Source organism: Papaver somniferum, chromosome 7, assembly GCF_003573695.1.
Source record: "Papaver somniferum cultivar HN1 chromosome 7, ASM357369v1, whole genome shotgun sequence".
Lineage (NCBI taxonomy): Eukaryota > Viridiplantae > Streptophyta > Magnoliopsida > Ranunculales > Papaveraceae > Papaver > Papaver somniferum.
In genome coordinates, this window is record NC_039364.1 from 23,713,722 (window position 1) to 23,736,174 (window position 22,453).

Consider the following 22,453-nt stretch of genomic DNA (forward strand, 5'->3'; position numbering starts at 1 on the left):
AATTTACAATACCCACAAATCAAATTTTTACAATACCACAAATAATTTTTACAACCACTGTGGAAGCTCTAATAAATATAATCTCTATAAAAACATAAAACACACATACCCAATTTTTTCACATACATATTAATCTCTATAAAAACATAAAACACACATACCTACAAATATTAATCTCAAAATTTTTTAAGCTCTAACTATTTTAAAAAAAAAATTAACCAAATTTACATAATCATCAAATATGGTTTTTTTCACATACATATTAATCTCTATAAAAACATAAAACACACATACCCAATTAAATTTAACCAATTTCATATTCATATTTGTTCGTTAAAACCAATTTTAGATAACTATTTTAACAAATAAAACCCTAAATAAATTATACAACAATATGGATAAAACAAAAGAGATTAAGAAAAAAAAAACATACCTCTTTTGTAACCAGGGTTCATCAAGTATCTTGGTTTTTTCTTTTCTTTTACTGCTCGTCACTGTGATGTTTTTGTTAAGAAGCTGTGTTTGTGGGCGGTAGAAACAAAGAAACAAAGAGGAGGTAGAAAAGAAAAGAAGAAGACGGAGAAGATTAGGGTAAAGGGAAAGTGAACACGTGGGCTATACGTGGTGGTTAGAGATTGGCCGGGCTTTAATGCCACACGTGCTAGATACGTGTGTTAATGGAAGTCCAACACTATACGTACGCCTGCAAACCAAGCGTTGATTATACGTACGCCTGAGAGAAGAGGAGGCGTTGATTATACGTACGCCCCACGTCAGGCGTTGATTATACTTACGCCTCAAAACAGGCGTTGATTATACGTACGCCTGATACAGGCGTTGATTATACGTCCGCCCCACGTCAGGCGTTGATTATACGTACGCCTGATACATGCGTTGATTATACGTCCGCCCCACGTCAGGTGTTGATTATACGTACGCCTGATACAGGCGTTGATTATACGTCCGCCCCACGTCAGGCGTTGATTATACAAACGCTTCATTCAGGCGTTGATTATACGTTCGCCACACCAGGCGTAGATTATACAAACGCCCCTTCTCCGAGCGTGAAATATATGTACGCCCCACAACAAGCGTATTCTTTATCAACGCCCCACAAGCAGCGTTAATTATATCTCCGCCCGGCCCAAATGAAGATTATACCAACGCTCCACATGCAAGCGTGGATTATACATCCGCCCGACTAAATATACTCCACTGCCTTAACGTGACACTACAGACTAAACTCAAATTTGATCGTTTGTTTTGGTCTTTGATCTTTGGTTTTGATCGTACCACTGTGGACGCTCTTAGTTACTTACCTATTTTATTTTAATTAAAATGCTAGCAATAAAGACTATCCAAAATTGGTGTGAGAATTATAAATACGAAATATAAAAGAGAAATTTAAAAGATATTGAATTTAAGAAGTATAAATTTTATAAAGAATCTAATTTTTAGAGTTCAATGTATATTTTCTTAAAAGGAATGAAGGATATATTTGTTTCCTCAATTATACTAATTTCTTTAATATTTTAAGTTGGGTCACGTTAAAAATGAATTTATGAATATAAAAAATTCAAGGGTATATTAGAGAGTTCATTGAAAAAGTACGACTATAAACAGAGGCTGGACACAATTTTGAAACAGACGAAAAAGAAATAGAGGACGGTCTTTCAGAAATAGAGGGAGTATATTTTTTCTTTTTGGAGACAACTTGGGCTAGTTGCTTTCACTTTCGGAGACAACTTTGTGCTAGTTGCCTCCGATATGGACACAACTTCAACAAGTTGATTCCACATGGTGGTGGTGGACGCGGTGGTTGCTGGTGGTGATTGGCGGCGGCGGTGGACAGTGGTGGCGGTGGTGGTGGTTAGTGGTGCTTGTCGGTGGTGGTGGTGGCGGCGGAAAGTGGTGGTGGTCGGTGGCGGTAGCGGCCCAAAGTGGTGGTGGTCGGTGGCGGTGGAAGAAAGTGGTGGTGGTTGGCGACGGTGGCGGAAAATGGTGGTGGACGGGGCGGGGATGGACAGTGGTGGTGGTGGTTGGCGGTGGTGGACAGCAGAGGTTGTGTTTTTGAATAGTGTTGGTAGTTTTGTATATACACTATATAAAAGAGGGTATTTTAGTAATGTATTAAGCTTAGGGGTATTTGTAAAGTTCTATTTTTCAAGAGCCTCATAATAGGGGGTATATAGATAATGTTCCTTCATTTTAAGGTCAACGAAGATTAATCAAGTTCCTTTCCATGGCTATATTGACATTTATAGGTTATTTATAGGTTAATTAATCTTTAATCAAGTGATTAAATTTTCATATTGAAGCATTATTAACTGACTATGGGGCACCATTTTTGGAATTTTACTTCGGGGCAACGAATGTTCAAGGCCGGCTCTGACCAGAATGGTGTTTTACACAATCATTTGGGGTTAGATTTGTCAAACCACGTCTAAGATGGGTATAAAAAACGACTAGATGACAACTGATGATGACCGGTCCCATCGAACAGCCGCCCGCTGACCATGCCCGGTCCCGCTATTCCGGATTGGACATCATCGGTTAGGCGGGATGTATGTGGTAGGGGCGTCATCGGGGAAGTGGAATAGACCTAACAATTGCAATCGGTCTTAAAAACGAGACGGATAATTGCTGATAACAGACGAACCTCACGATAAGCGGAGTAACGAGACGGGAAAACCGAACTAATCATTCGGCATCGAGACAGGTTGAGCCGAAAAGTGTTCTTCTTGATCCCACCAAGGACGCTGAGGCGGTCAGGCCACGCCGGCGGGCTATGATGACCGCAGCACTCACGGTCGTTCCAGGTGGCATGCTCACCACCAGGGCGGATTAAAACCCCGCTCGAATATACCTTAAACCCAATGAAAATATGGGATCAAAAAGGTTTTATTATTCGGGTATAAACAACACCGCCATGTAATTTTGGGGATGACCTGTAATGCGTTAATTAAAGAAGGCCTTCTAAAACGCTGATGTTTCCTAATTGTAATGGGTTTCTTTTTACTGGAAAAACTTGAGAATCAAGTTGGGCATGCTTATAAATAAACACCTTGTCTTCAGTACACAAGACACCAAAGTCTATAAAATAAACTAGACTTTCTCAATTGTTTCGTCTCATTAACATGGCAGGACCATCAGTTCAGAAAGTCCAGAATGGTTCGTCTGGTCTTTCTCTCGGTAACCAGATGAGCAGCAATAGTGGTACTAATGGTGGTAGTGCTCGTGGTGATAAGAAAAATACAGGCATTGAAGTAATTGATAAGTCTAAGGATACGCATCATACCTACAAAGTGTTCTATTACACTGATACAATCTTCACCACCGTAACCCGTAGAGCATCTGTGGTCGATCAATGGATTGCGGATCTCTACAAGGATTACGACTTGGGTAAGTTGAATAATATTGTTGTGGGTCTTGATATCGAATGGAGACGAATAAGACGCGGCTACACCGGTACACGAAACAAAGTTGCTGTGTTGCAATTGTGTTTGGATAAACGTTGTCTTATATTTCAGTTCGCGCACTGTGATCAAGTTCCTAAATCACTCAAGGATTTTCTTGGTAATGACAAGTTTATCTTTGTTGGATCTGGGGTCGATGCCGATGCTTACAAGCTTATGGTCGATCACAATTTGATGGTTGCTAGAACTGAAGAAGTTGGCAGTTTGGCTGCTTTTAAGACTGGAGAGAGCCGACTTCACAGAGTTGGGTTGAAGAAATTGGTAAGGGAGTTTCTCCAACAAAATTTGCCAATGAGGAGATGCCTGTTAATCAACTGGGAGAGGGATGTATTAAGAGATGAACAGATTGAATATGCTTGTTTAGATGCTTTTGTTTCGTTTAAACTAGGTGTTGATTTGATGAGTCGAGCCACACAAGTACGCACTTATCAGAACAACAAGAACAACAACCGCCAGCCAGAGATGAATCTGAAAGATTCAGACTTTCCTGAACTTCAAAAGGATGTGGAATAGAAAACTAAGCGGGGGGTTCCTTTGAAGTCTAATGGAGGGAAGACCAACGAAACCAACTACTAATTGAGTACGTTTTTCAGGAATTAGGAATTAGGAGTAATAACATTTCAATTTATTTTTAGAAAATTTTTCTAATATACACCCATTTGATAAGCTGTTTACAAAACTACACCCGTTTTTTTCAATATTTCTAAAATACACCCGTCATCCATAAAACCGTTAAGGCCCACCATCTCGATATCCAACCGTACATCAAATAGTTTTGATCAACGGTTAAGGATCATAGCTATATCCGAAATTCCCGATGTACCCATACCACAATAAAATGGGTGTGAAGAACTCTTGGGTTTTATTTCTCCTCTCTTTCTCTTCGTTTCTTTCTATTTCTCTGGAAATCATTCGAGAACAACAACTGCATCGACATCAAGATTAACGAATACAATATTGTTTGATCTATGCTTATAACTGTAAATCTCTGTTTGGATGTTTGTTCTTTCATCCTCTCCCTCTCTGTGTGGTTATTTGATTTATAAGATTTTGATTTTGTAAATAAATTTGTGATTATGTTTTTTTTTGATCCAATTAAATGAAATCCTTGAATTTAGATCCATTTCGAAACTTGGGTTGCTATCAATTTTGTAAATTTGGGGGTTTTTATAGTGCTGTGGAAGTATTGTGTGGGTTTTAGGGTTTTTTTCGGGGGATTTTGGATTGGGAGTTTACGAAGCAGCAAGCTGCCATTAATTCAAGTTGGTTTTTCTAATGAGATTTTTTAATTGCGGGACAAGATTTTCTGCTGCCGTTAAATCAATTGCAGGTTGAAGGAGCTAATACCCGACTAATGCAACAAAAGGGGGTTATCTCTTCATTGCCCACACAAGTATTTGACAGAAGTCCTAAATGACTAAGGTCTGCCCTGATTTTCCATAGCTAGTAGTCGTGAATTCATGGTTTTGTTCCTAGCAAGGATTAGAAGTAATTTTGGAGCTCAAGACATAAAAGGAGCTGTTGATTGAAGTTTGTGACGGTTTGTGTTGTTTGAATGAGAAACCAACTAGAAAATCAAAAAAAAAGATGGAGTTGGTGATATTAGGGACATTGATGGAGTGTTGTGTTTGAGATAATTTGTGCTTGTTCGACATATTTTACCTGTTGGTGAGGTGAAACTGCGATTGAAGTGAAAGAAGCGGAAACTAGAAGATGGAACAGTCAAGGATGTTTCAGACCTTTTACATCTTAGTCAACTCAGTCAAATTGACCCGATTTAAAGACACCTGACTATTTAACGGCTGTTAGCCGTTTTATTCAAAAAAACGTACGGAATTATCAAAACGGGTGTATTTTAGAAATATGATAAAAAACGGGTGTATTTTAGAAAACACATTATCAAATGGGTGTATATCATGAAAAGCCCCATTGATTAGATTTTCCAACAAATAGTCATACATTGACCAATTATCCTGTGATAAAAACACTCGATCAACTCCCAACTTGTTTTGTGCCCTATGTTTTATGATTGACCAATCATCCCGTGATCTTTAGTGCCCTATGTTTTGTGATTTTTAGTGCCCTATGTTTGTGATTTTTCAATGACTATTAATACGACTGATTTTTCTCTTGCTAAACATCTTCTTATTTGGTTTGTAAACACAAATTGAAAACTTGACACACATACCACCTTTTCTTTTACAATTTTACTGCATAACGTTAAGGTCTAATTGGCCCAGACTTCAGGCATGTTGGCTACTGGTGAAGAGGTTTAGCCCACAGCCTTCGTGAAACCAGGTAAGTTAAGGGGGAAAAAAAGAACCATTTTTTAAGGACCATCGTTTTTTTGGGAGGACCATGATTTTATTTTGTGTAAAAATATTAGAAGTAAATCTAGATCGTCCCTTATCTAGATATTTATATTAATATCTAAATTACCCTCCTGATTAATTTTGGGTGATGATTAGTTAGTGTTAATAATAGTTAGTGTAATGATTAGTGAGATGATTAAGTTAAAGATAGTGAGATTAAAAAATCAGATGATTTTTTTTTTTTAAATAAGTAGAATTATTGAGAGAGTAAAGTTAGAGAAGATGAAAAAGGAAAACATGAAAATGATTGATTTTACCAACCACAACCGGAGGAAGGGTATTTGGGTACCCAGGTATGCTTCAAACTTAGATAATGTTGGTTGAATTGCTCCAAACTTTCAAAAAAAAATGAAAATTTTTATGTAGATTTGGGCCAGTTCGGTTACCATATGTCAAGAACATGTAACCGAACACATCTGAAAGTGTAGTTCGATTACGTTTTCCAAACACGCAGGTTACCGAACTCGCTCGTTAATGGACATTTTGGTCGTACAGTTTAATGTTCGGTTACCTAGGATAAAATGGTAGATAACCGAACTTTGAACTTAACAATTTATTTGGGTAGATCTTGTGTGTTCGGTTAGTTCGCAAACTTCAACGCAACCAAGTTCCCAACCGAACTGCAGGTTAAAAGTAACCTAGTGTTAGAAGTTCGGCTGGTTCGCAAACTTCAACATATTTTGCGAATCAACCGAACTGGGCTTATATATGCATATATGCAATTAGGCAAACGTTCGGTTACTACGAAATTGATTTCTTGGCGAATTAGGTAGAGTTCGGTTACGAAGTTTCAAAGGTAGAGTTCGGTTACAAAGAAAACTTAACATTTTTGCAAACAAACCGAACTTGTGGACTTCTCATTATTTTCGTAAACTAAAGTTCGATGATATCCTTATTTTGCGAAGGAACCGAACTTATGGACTGTGTTGTTCTAATACAAGGAGCTCGGTTAAAAGTATTTTTTTTTGCGAATCAACCGAACTCTGAGTTCGGTTAAGAAAAAATTAATTCGTGATAACCGAACTTTTCTCTGAAAAAAGAAAACCCTCCATTAAACCTCTCTGCAACTTCCATTTTCAACTCATTTTATTGATTACTTCTCATTTATTCAACCAAAAACGAATGACAAGTAATGGGTTTGTGAGAATATCTTTGTTAATGTTTTAAATTATATATATATATATATAGTGGTGGTGGTGATTGGTGGTGGTGGTAATCGGAGGTGGTGGTGGTACTCTGTGGTTGTTGGTGGTGGTGGTAATCGGTGGTTGGTGGTGGTGATAATCGGAGGAGGTGGTGGTGGTAATCGGTGATGGTGGGAGGTGGTGGTGGGAGGAGGTGGTGGTTATATATATATATATAGGTGGTTATTGGGTTGGTTTTAAATTAAATTAGGTTAAGGATAGGTTAGTCATTTCAATGCTTTAGGACACCCCTTATAACTATAGGGAAGGTGGCCTAATAAAACTATGTTCCCCTCTAAAAAATCATGGTCTCTAAAAAATTGTTCGAAAAAAATAAAAATAAAAACTCTTATTTGTTGTAGGGCTTGTAGCCCATGGATGTGCGACCCAATATATTATCTAGAGTCTTCTTCCTACTTGTATATAAAGGCATATATGGATATAACACAGTTGATTTCTAATCTGATAGAAACTTTCTCTGCCTCTTTATTTTCTCTATATTTCCACCGCAAAACGTTATCAGTCACGATTCTCTAACCGAACAACCATTTTTTTTCTTGATCAACTGTGCTCATGGGGAGCAAGAGCTCAGTCGTTGAATTAATTCTTAGTTGGATATTTTCTTCTCAATCAAGTGGAATACGATTGGATCATTGGAGCCTCGATTGTAATGAGTTTCGCCTCGATCGTGTCAATCGTGGAAGATATCTCAAGTATAATTCAACGAATCCCTACTTTTCTTTATGTGAGATCTCCATCATATTTGGTTGTCTTGATTGTTCTGTCATATGCCCCTTTTTGTTTTGACTGCCATGCTTTGATTTTTTTTTTTTTTTATCAATTAGATCTTTGATGTAAACATTGATGACCGTTTTCATTTGATGCCTACGGCCCTACGCATCCGTGGGCTCTTGATTTTGTATGTTTCGCGAGTTAGTTTATGCATTTTTTTGTAATTTGTATATAATTGATTGATTAACCATCACTAGGGATTATATTACTAGGGATTGCCTAGAAATTAATTAGCTACTCACCTATCACTACCAGTACCACATGTCATTGTCTCCATTATCATGAATATAATTTATAATTAGGTGATTCATTTTGTCCTTGTATAATTAGTTGATTAATATGCTTAATAATCATAGATTGCATCATATAATTTTTATGTCACCTGTTGTATCTGCACTTAGATGAATCACATGATGTTTTTCTAGATTTATATTAAAACGTTTTTTTATACTGTTAAATTTTGAAAAGTAGTATTAAAATAATTGATTCATATTTTGTCCTCTACTTTGTGTATGATCGAAATCCATGGTACAAATGTTACCATTTTCCCCCCTCATTTTTATTCGCCTAAACTGTTCTTCGTTGTAAAAGTTTGATAATGATAACTTTTAATGGGTTGGCCTGACGTTATTTGACGACCCACCACTAAGTATGTATGTAACTATAATCGGTGCTTGGACCTTGACTTGACCGGGCCACATGTGTTTATGTTTTGTCATCACATGCGTTTTCATATTTACGGTTACAGTTTCTTTTGCGTTGATTCTTTCTTGCGAATTTTTGTAACGTCCGTAACTGCTATAGTGGGTTATGAATATCATATCATTTTTAACGGTTGGTTGGCTAAGCATTATCCGGGATATGATATGATCATTGATTGATTTGATTGTGTATGTACTAATCTGACCGCGTGAGAGAATCTGCCCGCTGGCGATCCCCTTTCGAGGAGAAAGGAAATCTGGAATAACAAATCCCGTCCCAGATCAATCTATTTGATTCTGAACTATTTCGAACCAGCTCTGTCCGATTTGTTCCAACCAGGCCCGAACCTATCTTGTTCCGTTTTTGTGGTTGGTCCTGCACGTCCGCATGGGCTCCGGTTCTGTGTATGTTTAGATGGAACCAAAATACGAGATATGTAGCTAACGTGGGTTTTTACATTGAATATTTGGTAGGCTTATTCATCTATTTTTAGAACATGTCTAATTCTGTTTTTTTCCTTAAGATAAGCTCGTATTATATAGACAGTCAATTTAAATTATGATTGCTGACCTCGACCATTAAGAATTTTGGTTTTTTTGTTATTTTGTTCATTTGAAATGATGTTGGCTATGGTTGAATGATGTTTATCTTTTATTCAATTGGTTGTACCAACTCGATTCAAATATATTTATTTGGGGTTTAAAAGTACTTGAGCACCATTATTGTGTACTTGATATTTTCTGCCCAAATTTGAATGTTCTGTGGGATGTAATCCGCTTGCTCGACTATTAAAGAGTCGGTCGTTTCAAAAGATGCGTTCAAATAAAATCACATGTATTCCAATTTTTGTGGAAGAACTCACAAAAGATTATATGAGTCAGAAAATTTCCATTTATTTATTTCATCCATGATACTAACGAACCAGTACATGTTGAAGTATGACAACAAGAGAACTATCTTTAGTATATATTCAACCTAAAGTAAATGGTTGACATGTGTAGTGAGATTCTCTTGGCCTATTGAGATAAAGAAATTTCTCAAATTAAGCTAAAAATAGCAAAAATTAAAAATGGAAAGAACCTCGAAGTAATGAGGGTTATACGTACCGACTCATATAAATCATGTGAAAAGGGGCATAAGTATCATGAGACAAAGATGTACTTTTGTCTTTGGTAGTAATAACACCAATACACAAGTATCAATCGAGTATGGGATCAACTAAAATGTAATTGTAGCTCCCATCATAAATGAAAGAGTTGGAAATGCACATGATCATAGGTATTGGTATATACAATGTAATGTGTGTATCATAATAGCAACCAATTTTCACATCAACTTTAATGGCAACAAAGACTTTGCATGGCCAATTGACTATCTTATCAAGCGCAGCACAGCTCATTTTTTTTTCAAGATAGAAGAAAGACGTCGCAAAATCTCTAGATGTACCAAGAGATAAGTACACCTTGTTAAATTCCCAAGTAATCCGTGAAAATGGATATCATGTGGAACATCAAAATGATGAGAATGTAATTGATTGCATCTTTTATAGTCTCTAATACATTTGGAAGGAAATATATTTTAGGGAAACTAATGAGTCAATCTAGTGCAATGTAATTCACTATAATATTTGGATTATTGAATCCATATTGACTCTGACTATGAAATGTTGGAAACTGACTCATACAGGCTTTGGGTATAACCATAAAGAAACTTTGGTTGTGAAATGATGATTGTTTTGAAAGAACTCATACAAATATCACTTTATTTGAGTGAACGAAAATGGGAAAAATATTGACAGAATGCAAAGTGACGGCATATCTCTCAATAAGTGTTTTCTAAATTACTAGATGCACAACCCCCTTCCCATTATGCTTTTAGGTAAGAAAGCATATCACTCATTTTTACAAAGTCTTCAGTAAAACAGGATCGAGACCATCCTATGATGCAAATGGTAAAAATTCCATATTACAAAGAAAACAAGGTGAAATTTAGAAAAATATTCATGCAGAATGCGGACCATTAAAGTGACTGATGGATCTGGTGAATGTTTTGACATTTTGGACTGGTTATAGTTCCCAAGAAATTTGCGTTTTTAAAACTCCTAGCACATATTACGTACACAATGCAAAGTGCAAAGGTGAAGCACCCTTTTTAATGCTAGATAATTTACATCAAAAAGACTTGATGAATATTGCATGTTTAATAAGATCAATATAGAGCATCTTATACCCAATGGTCTCGCAGAGGCTACCATCAAAGGTCACAGATGGTGTCTAAGGAATAGGTTATGCGTACCAACCTATCTTTTATTGCTTTGGGGATATGCAATATTACCCGCATCTTACTTAATTCGTTTTTGAAACCCAATATTAGTCAGCCTTTTTTGCGTACCAGTTGGTAACTGGATTTAAGCCTGACATTCGTGTTCTTACGCATTTTTTTGTACTATATATGTGCCATTACGACTCCACATCGTACTATAATAGGTCTTCAAAACTGTTAAGTAGTCATGTTGGAAATGAGTTCCCAACAATAATCCTCATTTTTAAAACCTTTGGCAGGAGATCTCTTACCGCGATTTGCGGGTTGTGATTTTAATAAGACAGTTTTATCGTCATTAGGGGGAGATAAGAAAACGTATTTTCTAAGGGAACAACATGAATTGTCATGGTGTGTTCCCACTGTGTATCATATTGATTCTTGTACTCCACAAATGTAAATGTGAAGTGACAAAAAATAATCGATTATCAGAATGTACACTGATGTCGCTAAAGTGACAAGTTCACACATACCGGCTGCAAATATTCCTGCAAGGTTAGAAATCCCCAGTATGGGGTACACCATAGACTAAGGTGTTGCAACTGCACTTGGTGGAAGTGTAGTTCAGGCCGTGGATCCATAAAGGAAGATGGAGAGACCACCAGTTTCGATCAATGCTCACCTAGAAAGGAAGTAGATGAGTAAGGCACAACCTAATTTGTATCATTAATGAAATCATCTCATTTAATTGTCTCTGACTATGTCCATGAATCAATACTGGAGGACGCTCCGAAGTTTTAAATGATTCTAGAGAACAATGAAATTCTGACGGATTATGAGAATGCACATGAGTCATGGAAGGATCATGCGTGCACAATGATGATATAATCCACAAATAGTTGCTCCAGAAGCAGAGCACAATGAGATCGAATGATGCTTTATTTTGATTAATTTCAAATAAATAACATATTTGGCCTATACAATCTAGGTAGAACTTGGTTCTTTGACTAATATACAGGTATTTGGTGTGGTAGTGCTAACCAACCAAGTGTAAAGCCTATTGGATATACATGATTAATTTTTCACAAAGCATAATGAGAAGAAAGCAGTCTTAAAGTATAAAGACTCTCCTTGTGGCGCGAGGTTTCTCACAAAGCCCTGGAATTCTTCTCTCGTAATGAACTTTATAGTCCACAACTTAGTTAGCTTGGTAATTTCAAAATGACTTGAAATGCAGCACATGTATGTGGTTGTTGCGTATCTCTGAAAGAATCAAGAGATAGAAGATATTTACAAAAGTACTTGATAGCCTTTTGTTTTCCAATCAAGTGACTCTAAACCACATAGTGCGTTTACAGTTAGATAGAACGCTCACTTTTAGATTGAAGCAATTAGGCGGATGTGGTATACCCGCCTAAGTGACTATTTGATTTGGAGGGGATAGACAAGTAAGTTATTTTTCCTTGCGTATTCACAAGAAAGTTCCTGATTTGGAATTGTAGCTATCTATATCGATGGTAAAGAGGTAATGGGTACTCTTGATGTAATAAGAGACCCTAAAAGCTATTTTAAATCCGAATTTGAGATGAAAAATATGGGGAAAAATCGACTGAATACTGAGCTTGTGGTATATTATTCCACTAGTTTGCATATGTCTAAAGTTCTCAGGCAATTTAACAAAGACATGCATCCTGATAGCACTCCCACGATTAGTCGAGGTTCAAATGTAAGTAAGTCACCATTTCATCTTAAGGAAGATGACGAAGATGTATTGGGAGATGAAATTCCCATATCTATGTACAATATACGCATTTTTGTACTTAGTATAGTACTATACTCGATTAAATTTTACACCCTCATGGAACTTGTTAGCTAGATATAGTTCGGCGCTAACGCAGCGTCTTTAGAATGTACAGTGAATGTAATCATGTACTTAAAATTAACCATTGACATGATTTTGTTTTATCCCTGCAAAGACATAAAAATGATTGCCAAAGGAACTGCAATCCAAAGGTTGTTGATTATGAAGGAACAATAATATCTTCTCCAATGAAATTAATCAAGGGGAGATATGGTAGACTATTTTCTAAGTCATTATCGATATTCAGTTTCAAAAATTACATGACTAAAGGAACTGTGTGGAACAACCCTGAAAGTAATCAGGGTGAGATGCCGACATCAGGGGGAGGATCCAAGGATATGATGTCGACATATTTTACTTCGAAATTGAAGCTGTGTTGTACTCTTTTTCCCTTCGATCGAGAATTTTTTTTCCTAAAGGGTTTTGTTACTCGACAAGGTTTTTAGCGAGACAACACTGAAAACATTAAGTATGTTGAACGTTGAAGACATAAAGATCGTGTTGATATTACTGAAAATATCTGAATCAAAGAAATGAAACGCGATAGTACGATAAGCAACATAACTTCCAAAATCAACAACATGGTCTTATAAACATTCGAGTCACCAAAGTAAAGTGTGATAAACTCCTTTTGACTGCATTAGACTAATGAAAATTGTCTGACATCAGGAGGAGCATCTAATGGTTTGTTGAATAATTTTCCTTCACCGAGGTTGCTTTTCCCCAGAGGGTTTTGTTACTTGGCAAGGTTTTTAATGAGACAACAACAAACACCGGGAATGTAATTTCCCATCTAAGTCTATTGTCTTTCCCACGAGGATTTTGTGCCTTAAGAGTTGTGAAGCAACTAGTCAATTTCAACAGAGCAAAGTGATCATCTGCAACGGATCACCTTTACTTGCATATGTCAAGTTGTACTCTTTTACCTTCATCAAGGTTTTATCCCACTGGGTTTTCCTTGTCAAGGTTTTAATGAGGCAACATATTCGAGTCCAACTATGTTATAGGTTTGCTTAATATTGTACTCTTTTTCTCTAGTTCATGTTTTGTCCCTCTGGGTTTTTCCTGACGAAGTTTTAACGAGGGAATTAACTTAGACTAGTCGGTCCTTGAAGATCGTATTCATGTGATGAACTACATGTAAAGTACAAGATAACATGTGAAGTATCACATGTGAAGAGTTGTACCAAGGTTTTATCCCACTAGGTTTTTCCTTGTCAAAGTTTTAATGAGGCAATTGATTTCGGCACAAGTCATCAAGCTGAGGACGACATTTGAAGAACTATATTCAAAGCACTAAATGTGAAGCCCCGCATATGAAGTTCTACTGGACCGCACAAGGGGAAGTGTTGTAGGGCTTGTAGCCCATGGATGTGCGGCCCAATATATTATCTAGGGTCTTCTTTCTACTTATATATAAAGGTATATATGGATGTAACACAGTTGATTTCTAATCTAATAGAAAATTTCTCTGCCTCTTTATCTTCTCTATATTTCCACCGTAAAATTATTCAATTTTTGGCCCTCTTTGATAGCTTTATGGGATTTTTTATGTTCTTTTGTTAGGCTGGGCATGGATAGTTAAACTTATTTCGGAGATGAAGGAGTAACCTCATTACACCATTATTTACCAAATTTGTACATCGCAACTGACAAGAATTCAAGTCTCTTTCTACACAGACACGCGAAGAGTTGAACGAAGATGATGGCAATGGGAGTGGTTGCAAATCACGTATCTCGAGGAACAAAAGGAGGAGTTGGAAGAGCGAAACTTTTTCTGATCTGCAAGAAAAATAAATATGTTAGATGACGGTAATTTTTGTAAAAGAAAAAAGACAGATTAGCTTGTAGGAAACAGAGTGACAACCTAAAATAACTGATGTGGCATACCAGAATGGTGTTTTATACAATCATTTGCCTTTCCAACGCTTTTGCAAGCCAGCACAATCCGAGCAATACCACTTCCCTCTGGGGTGTTCCCTCAAGCCAACACAACCGAAGTGAAACCATTCTATCTTGCACTAAGAATATTGAATGAAAAAGGATTTAGAATCAAGAGAATTTAAAACGAAAAAGGGGTTAGATTCTGTCTATGATGGGGGTATAAACAACACCGCCATGTAACTTTGGGTATGACCAATCATTGTTCTTCTTAACCCACGTTAGACTTGTCAACAAATTTGATTAAAAGTAAAAACAAATATCAAGGAAAATAGTATTACATACATCTGGGTTGTCACGTGCAACCATCCTCTCCGAAACTAACTTGTTTTTTTTTTTTACTCGGTCAAAAATGGATTGAGCAAAAAGCTAAAAAGCAAAACAGGGGGAGTTCAGACTAGCACTCAGCCGAAAACAAGCTAACCGCCAGAAAGAACTAATTGAAACGAAAATAACTTTGGCCAGTCCATTCTACAGGCAGAATGAAGCCCGGACGACCCTCATAGAATTCAAAGATATCTTCAGCCAGCAAACAAGCTCGCTTGGCTAAAGCATCAGCAGAAAAATTTATCTCTCTATAGCTATGGATATAACGAATATTGGAGAAAAACTTCTTGGCCACTCTCCATTTCTGTCTCAGCTGCCAGGGCAATTCATCCTTCTCAAGGGCTTGGATACAACTCATCGAATCAGAACGAATGCAAATGTTGGTGGCCTTCCAGATCTTAGCTAACAACGCACCATAAATGATTGCACAAGCCTCTGCATAGAAGTTGGTTTGCCAGCCTAGACCAACACAAAGAACGCCAAGCACCGTTGAATTAGCATCCCGAAACATAACCCCCGCACCAGCTTGACCCGGATTACCCATTGACGCACCATCGCAGCAAATCATTATCTCATCCGGATTTGGAGGAAACCATCTAATCTCAAGAGGGATAGAGATCTTGCAAGACCTGTGTTGAACCCGAAAATAGTTCAAATCCTCAAATCTTCTACAGTGTTGAACATATGACCCTTCATTCTAATTGAGTTGTCGCGGATCATTTGGTAAACCCGACCCTTAAAACCAAGCCAATGAATTGGTGCATTCTCAAAGTATGCCTTGTTACGAGTCTTCCACAGCTCCGTGACAATGGCAAGATTTGTGACCAACCACAAATCCTTAATCATCCTACTACGACCTTTTGCATCCTGGTAAGAACTCACTAGATCCTCGTTCGGCTGGATACTGAAGATACCAGCAGCCCAAACCCAGATCCTCCTAGAAAAACCACAGTGCCAAGTAATATGGCTTAAGGTCTCACAATTCTTGCGGCATAAGCGTCACATTGAGGCCAAACTTCTCCCAGTATTCTTAATGATGTTGTCATCAGTTGCACATCATTGCTTGGTCCATATCTTCCAGTACTGCACACCCAAAGAAGGATGCACCACCTTTCTCGAGAACAGAGCTGCACAGGGATGGATATCAGTTGGGGAGTTGATAGCTGCCTTAGCAGATTTGACCGAAAAAACACCTTTTTTATCCAGGTCCCAAATCTTATAATCATCACCCCCAGCAATAATTGGCAAGTTATCCTCATAAATGTTACAACGAAGCATCAAATTTCTTGTAGCTTGAGAGATTGCCCAAATACCATCGGCAATAATATTGCACACTTTTGCCTGAAAATCCTTAGGCCCTTTGGAAGAAATGCCAAGCTTCTTGGCAATCGAAAAATCACCACACCAACTATCAAAGAAAAGGGAAGGGTTCTCACCATTGCCTATGATTGATCTTGTGTGTTTTTGCACAAAATTGAAAACCAATCTAATACCTGGAAAGACAGACGAACCCAGCTTGTAGTCAATCAAATTGCCATTACTCTTGAAGTATTTAGCTTCCAGAAACCTTGCCCAAATCTTGTCAGAATCTCTTATAGAGACCCAAATCTTCATCAGCATTGCTTTGTTGACATCTAACAGCTTTTTGATACCAAGCCCTCCTTTCACTCTTCTTGCAACACAAGCTGTCATAACGAACTGTGAAGTATTTACGCTTCTCCGCATCTCCAGACCAAAGGAAATTTCTAATGGCCTTCTCAACTTGCTTGATGGCCATACGTGGCCATTTATAAACAGCCATGGAATGAATAATATAGCTCGAAATCACATCCTTAATCAGCACCAGTCTAGCTTGAAAAGAGAGGAGCTGACCTTTCCAACCCACAAGCTTGTCCCTGATCTTCTCCACCACATGAAGAACATGAATGATCCTAACAATGCCAGGATTTAGCTGAATACCAAGGTATCTGTCAGGGAAGTAGGCTCTCCTCATTCCCAAAAAATTTGAAATTGCCACAGCTCTCGATTTAGATCCACCTCCATAGTAAAATTGACTCTTGGAAAAATTCACACACTGGCCAGAGGCCCTTTTGTACATGCCCAAAATAGTAACCAGATTTTGAAGACTTTGCAGATTTCCCCTGCAGAAAATAAGAATGTCATACTCAAAAAGCAGATGGGAAGGAGCAATACCTTTCTTTCTGACCATATAGTGCATACTACGACGAGCAAAGAGCTTGGACAGATTACGGCTCAGAACATCTTCAATAAGAACAAAAATCAGAGGATAAAGAGGATCACCTTTCCTTAAACCTCTAGAGATGCTAAAGAAACCTTTCGGGCTACCATTCACCATGATCTAAATTTTGGCTGAGTTGAGAATGCTAAGAATCCAAGCACACCAGTTGTCAGAAAAACCATATTGGCGAAAAACTTCAGCAATAAACTCCCAACTCACTGTGTCAAAAGCTTGAGCAATATCAAGTTTGAGGCCAATATTACCATACCTTCTGCTACTACTAATCTTATTGATCATCTCGGAAGCCAAAGCAATGTTTTCATGAATGTTTCTACCTTTCATAAAAGCCACTTGCTCCTCCGAAATCAAATTGTTAAGCACAAAGCTCAGCCTTGAAGCCATTATCTTCGTGATGATTTTGAAAAAGAAATTGCTCAAGCCAATTGGCCTAAAGTCTTTAACAACATCAGATTTGCTATTCTTAGGGATGAGCACAATGAAACTTGAGTTAATTCCATTGGGAATTTTCCGCATCTCCCAGAAATTGACAATAGCCTAGCAAAGGTCTGCAGAAATTGTATCCCAGCAAATTCTGTAGAAATTCCCAGAGAATCCATCAGGGCCAGGCAGAGTCAGCACCCAAATCGAACACAACAACTCTAATCTCTTCCAAATTTGGGATGGCATCCATGAGAATACTCTCCTGAGAAGAAATACGCTCATGATAAAAATCAAACAACTTTGAATCGATACAAGTATCCCCACCATTGAACTTATCCTTGTAATGATTGACAAGAAAATCTTTAATGTTATCCTGCAAAAACAAAGTAGAGTTAATAGAAACTTTGAGATCCGAGATAGTGTTTTGGCTTCTCCTCATGCGAATGCTATTGTGAAAAAATCTAGTGTTTTGGTCCCCTTCTTCCAGCCAAGTAACTCTCGACTTCATACGAAGCATAGAAGTCAGGTCCATCCTCACATCATCAGCTGCTTTCTTGGCATCGTCCACCCTAGTGAATTGTAATTCATCAGCTGGATCACAATCAAGCAGGTCCATTTCTGCGTCCAGCTTAAGCTCTGCTTGTTTCAATCTAAACTGAACATCTCCAAACACCGTTCTGTTCCAAACTTTCAACACATCTTTAAGTCTTCTAAGCTTGCTGGAAAATACAAAAGGAGGGGCACCAACCATACTCAAATTCCAGGTATCTTTAACCAAGTTCATAAAACTTGGATGCGACATCCACATTTTCTGAATTCTAAAAGGAGCTCTTTTCGGTCTTGGACTTTGAAAAGCAAAACCAATAAGAGGAGAATGATCAGAGCAGATTCTAGGCAAAGCCTTACATCTCCAATTATCATATTTGAAGAACCAAGCATCATTGACCACGGCTCTATCATGTTTGGAAACAATTCTTCTACTACCTTTCTGGCGGTTAGACCAGGTGTATTTCTTGCCCAAAGAGTCTACCTCCACCAAACTATTATCTGAAATCCAACTTGTGAATTCATTCATATAAACCTCTTTGATTGGAATTCCACCCTTCTTTTCTTCCATGCGTAACACACAGTTGAAATCTCCCAAAACCAGCCAAGGAAGCGAAGTAGAGCCCAAATCCAATTGACGCCACATCATTTTCCTTGTGACTGGGTTGTAAGAAGCATGAACTGCTGTAATAATATTACCCTCCACTTCAATGGTAATAACCTGTTTGGAAGAAGAAAGAATGACCGGTCTTGTTAACGAAGTCTTCCACATAACCCAAATATTGTCTTTATCATCACCAGACTCACTCGTAACAACATCCTCAGAGAAGTCGACCAATCTCAAAGATCTGACAAAACGAGCAGTGCAGAAAACCTGCGCCTCTGCAATACAAATAATATCTGGTTTGTGCAAATTCTGAAGCTCTTTTAACTTGGCCTTTGCACCATCTTTAGCCAAGCCTTGAGCATTCCAAAAGAAGACACGCATTAAATAACCAAGTTTGTAGAAGGGATTGCCGAACCCTTTTCCTCCCCCTTGCCAGAATTGTTAGCTTGCTTGCTAGTTTTTTTCTTCGTTACAGCTTTGTTTGGCTTCTTGTTAGCCATATTTGCTAACTTCTTTTTCCCTGCCAGATCTTTTTTGACTCTATCTTCCTCATCTTTGGCAGCCCCCCACTCCAAAACTGCAGTCTCATCTTCCACCAAGCTGGTCGCACTACTAGATTGTAGAACAGGTTGTAAGGTATCAGAATCAATTGTCACCACATCAGCACCAATCAAGAAATTATTAGAAACCACAAGAGGCTCGGCAGGTTTGATAGGAGAAACCCTTCTAGCTGTTTTAGCAAGGGAGCTAAAACCTACACCTTCAATATGCTCTTTCAGAGAATCTGTATCTGCTGTGACTGCAATCTCAGTAGCTGGAACAACAACGTCTTGTATTTCAGAACTCCTTGGCTCAGGATGGTGATTCTTCTCAGTGATTGATCTTCTCACGTTCTGAAGCTTAGCTAAATCCAAACCCTGCTCTGTTTTAGCTAACTCTGCAGCTCTTGCCAAGTTAATCGCCTTCCTCTTCTGTTCCTCATAGAAGACAAAGAGTAATTCTTCCTCTTTATCTAAGTTTGAAGCATCAGCTCCCTTATTGTTCTCACCATCAACACTTGCAGCGTCTGGCAAAGACTCAGCAGCTGCATCTACAACAACATCATTTACAGCAACCTCATCTACAACAACATCATCTACATCAACATCATCTACAGCACCAACCTGCACTTGCTGAGTTGCAGTATCAACGACCTGGTCTTTCTGAGCTGTAGTATCAACAATTTCTACTTCATCCCCATTAGAGCTAGCAGAGTCACTAGGGAAAAGCGTATGTATCCCTTCAAAACCCACACCAGAAGCTGGTTTTTTAGTGATTTCAGTCATCTTATCTTTATCCTGCCAAGTTGACTTCGTGTATTCCTTCTTTTTCCAAACGTTTTTCAGCTCATCCAATTCAATTTGCAGAGTTGCTCTCTTCACCTGATCAGTTTCTTGGTCATACATCCTCTTCAAGTCCTTATACTTCTTGTTTCTGCAATTTTCTTCCACATGCCCAATTGTTTTGCAATGTTCACAGAAATCAGGTTTGTTATAGATCTCATAATCAACATAGAAACCCTTAGGCAACTCCTCATCATATATGATAATATTACCAAGCGGTTTGGAGAAGTCTATATCAATGAGCACAGCAGCAAAGTACCCATATTCGTGCTTTAGAGTTCTAGGATCGACAGCAACTGGCTTGCCAAGACCCCGGGCAATTCTGAACAGAATTTCTTCCTCCCAGTATTCAAGATGCAGATATGGGAAACGAACCCAAACAACAACTCTTGAATTCTTTTCCGACTCAGGGTTGAACATGGGAGTCCATGGCAACACCTTCAGCAGTTGATTTTTAACCTTCCAAGGACCTTCATAGCTGACACGCTTACGATCTGCCTCATTGAACATCTTGATAATGAAATATCCCCTTACCCATGGGATGAACTGAACTTGGCCAGTTAGACTCCATTGATTACACAAGATCTGCTTAGCTTCCTCAAATTGCAGACCAAGGGTTCTGAAATTGAAGCGACCCACAAGACTATATTTCCAAACTTCTTTAGAACGAGAACTTAAATCTTTTGGAATTTTAATTACAATCTCACCTGTTGAGGAACGAACAGGGGGGTATGATAGTGAATCTGCATCTATAGATGACATCTCATGGCTTCTTTTCTTGACTATGGTAGCATATAAGCGAATACCCACATCAGATCTGCCTCCATTGATGGATCTGTTGCCTATTTCGGGTAAACCATCATTGTTTGGATTGTTTGCTACAGTAGCAGCTGGGTTTTTCGAATTTTGCTGGGTGAAATCTTTTCTTGTTCTCGACTTGGAACGGGAACGATTCTTTTGATGATTAAAGTTAATATTCGTATGAGGTTTCACTCGTATATCAGGTGGTAAAGATCGAAAATGTTCCTCCATGGGAGGCACAAAAAAGTGCAGAAAAAAGAACGAGGAAGAAGAGAGAACAGGAGAGAGAAAGTCGGACCAAACCCTAAAATTTTGCTTTTTCTCTTTAAAAAGGAAATCAACACGAGGACTTCCCAAGAGGTCACCCATCTTAGTACTACTCTCGCCGAAACTAACTTGGTTGCAAAAACAGTATGTGGGTTCATTTGGATCCACTGGCAAATCTAGATCCATGCTTGGTGTCTCTGCTGGTACACTACTTCTGCTGCTGCTGCGGCTGCTGAGCGAGTTCTGCATTAAGTAATGTCAGATGCAACTCAAGGAAACTAACTAAGATGTTTTGCAGCAACAGAATAAAATAGATTAGAAAAGGAGTAAGGCCAAGAATATATAGATAAGAAGATAAAAATGTTTTCCACTGCCTACGAAATACGTACAAAAAGCTTGTTAATCAAACTATTTAACGAGGTCGACGTTTCATATCTGTTATTATAAACTAATATTCTTTTGCAAGAGTGGTCAGCTCACATACTCGAATTGCTTTTAAGAGAGACAGAATCATGTAAGATTTTGTAATAGAATTACATCTTTCGAGGTTGATAACCATTAAATAGCATGATGATACTAGAAAAATGGAATATGCAAACCTACATCAACTACAAGCTTAGTGTACCTGAGCAGTACTACTTTACTGGAATTTCGAACATTTAGAAGGATAAACGTCAAAGAAAGAAAGTGAAAAAGTGGGGTACAACAACCACACCCAATATTTCGATTAGCAATTTGTATGGACTAACTCCAATATACTTTCAAGAGAATCAACTAGATTCAATCTTAATAAAGTATATCAAAAAGTTCTAATATCTCTATTTCACAATGTAATCAGCAAATCGAACAGATAGAAATCCGTGAGCCTGATTATTATGTGAAATAACTTGAACGGTACCAAAGACCAATGTTCAAGTGTCAATCAATGTAAATCAACAACCAAAGGTTGGATATTCTAATTGATTGATCTTAACGCACAACCTGTGATATTTCAATTATATAACAAAATATAATGCGGAAAAGAAATAACACAGACACCAGAATTTTGTTAACGAGGAAACCGCAAATGCATAAAAATCCCGGGACCTAGTCCAGATTGAACACACACTGTATTAAGCCGCTACAGACACTAGCACACTACAAACTAACTTCGGTCTGGACTGTAGTTGAACCCCAATCAATCTCACACTGATCCAAGGTACAGTTGCGCTCCTTACGTCTCTGATCCCAGCAGGATACTACGCACTTGATTCCCT

General features: G+C 38.0%; 4 protein-coding genes across 4 annotated transcripts; 1 reads left to right on the top strand and 3 right to left on the bottom strand.

Moving 5' to 3' along the window:
* The first annotated feature begins 3,137 nt into the window (after positions 1-3,137).
* On the top strand, positions 3,138-3,989 carry LOC113294361 (Werner Syndrome-like exonuclease). The gene has a single exon (XM_026542751.1). It carries the CDS (start codon positions 3,138-3,140, stop codon positions 3,987-3,989), a length of 852 nt encoding a protein of 283 aa, XP_026398536.1.
* An 11,034-nt stretch (positions 3,990-15,023) lies between these two features.
* Positions 15,024-15,458, bottom strand: LOC113294362. The gene has a single exon (XM_026542752.1). It carries the CDS (start codon positions 15,456-15,458, stop codon positions 15,024-15,026), a length of 435 nt encoding a protein of 144 aa, XP_026398537.1.
* A 107-nt stretch (positions 15,459-15,565) lies between these two features.
* LOC113294363 lies at positions 15,566-17,270 on the bottom strand. Its single transcript, XM_026542753.1, has 3 exons — positions 16,517-17,270; positions 15,999-16,407; positions 15,566-15,851 (listed from the first exon to the last, which is right to left on the bottom strand). The coding sequence occupies exons 1-3, from the start codon at positions 17,268-17,270 to the stop codon at positions 15,566-15,568; spliced, it is 1,449 nt and encodes a 482-aa protein (XP_026398538.1).
* Positions 17,271-17,769: 499 nt separating this feature from the next.
* Positions 17,770-19,128, bottom strand: LOC113294364. The gene has a single exon (XM_026542754.1). The coding sequence runs from the start codon at positions 19,126-19,128 to the stop codon at positions 17,770-17,772; it is 1,359 nt and encodes a 452-aa protein (XP_026398539.1).
* Between the last annotated feature and the right edge of the window lie 3,325 nt (positions 19,129-22,453).

Bases quoted from the DNA above. Each gene is read 5' to 3' on its own strand.
- LOC113294364 (XM_026542754.1), bottom strand. From the start codon at position 19,128: ATGCGTGTCTTCTTTTGGAATGCTCAAGGCTTGGCTAAAGATGGTGCA.
- LOC113294363 (XM_026542753.1), bottom strand. From the start codon at position 17,270: ATGGTGAATGGTAGCCCGAAAGGTTTCTTTAGCATCTCTAGAGGTTTA. The intron at 16,408-16,516 runs GTCTCTATAAGA...CTGTCTTTCCAG, and splicing joins CAATGCTGATGAAGATTTGG to GTATTAGATTGGTTTTCAAT. The intron at 15,852-15,998 runs GTACTGGAAGAT...TGGTTTTTCTAG, and splicing joins CATCCTTCTTTGGGTGTGCA to GAGGATCTGGGTTTGGGCTG.
- LOC113294361 (XM_026542751.1), top strand. From the start codon at position 3,138: ATGGCAGGACCATCAGTTCAGAAAGTCCAGAATGGTTCGTCTGGTCTT.
- LOC113294362 (XM_026542752.1), bottom strand. From the start codon at position 15,458: ATGGGTAATCCGGGTCAAGCTGGTGCGGGGGTTATGTTTCGGGATGCT.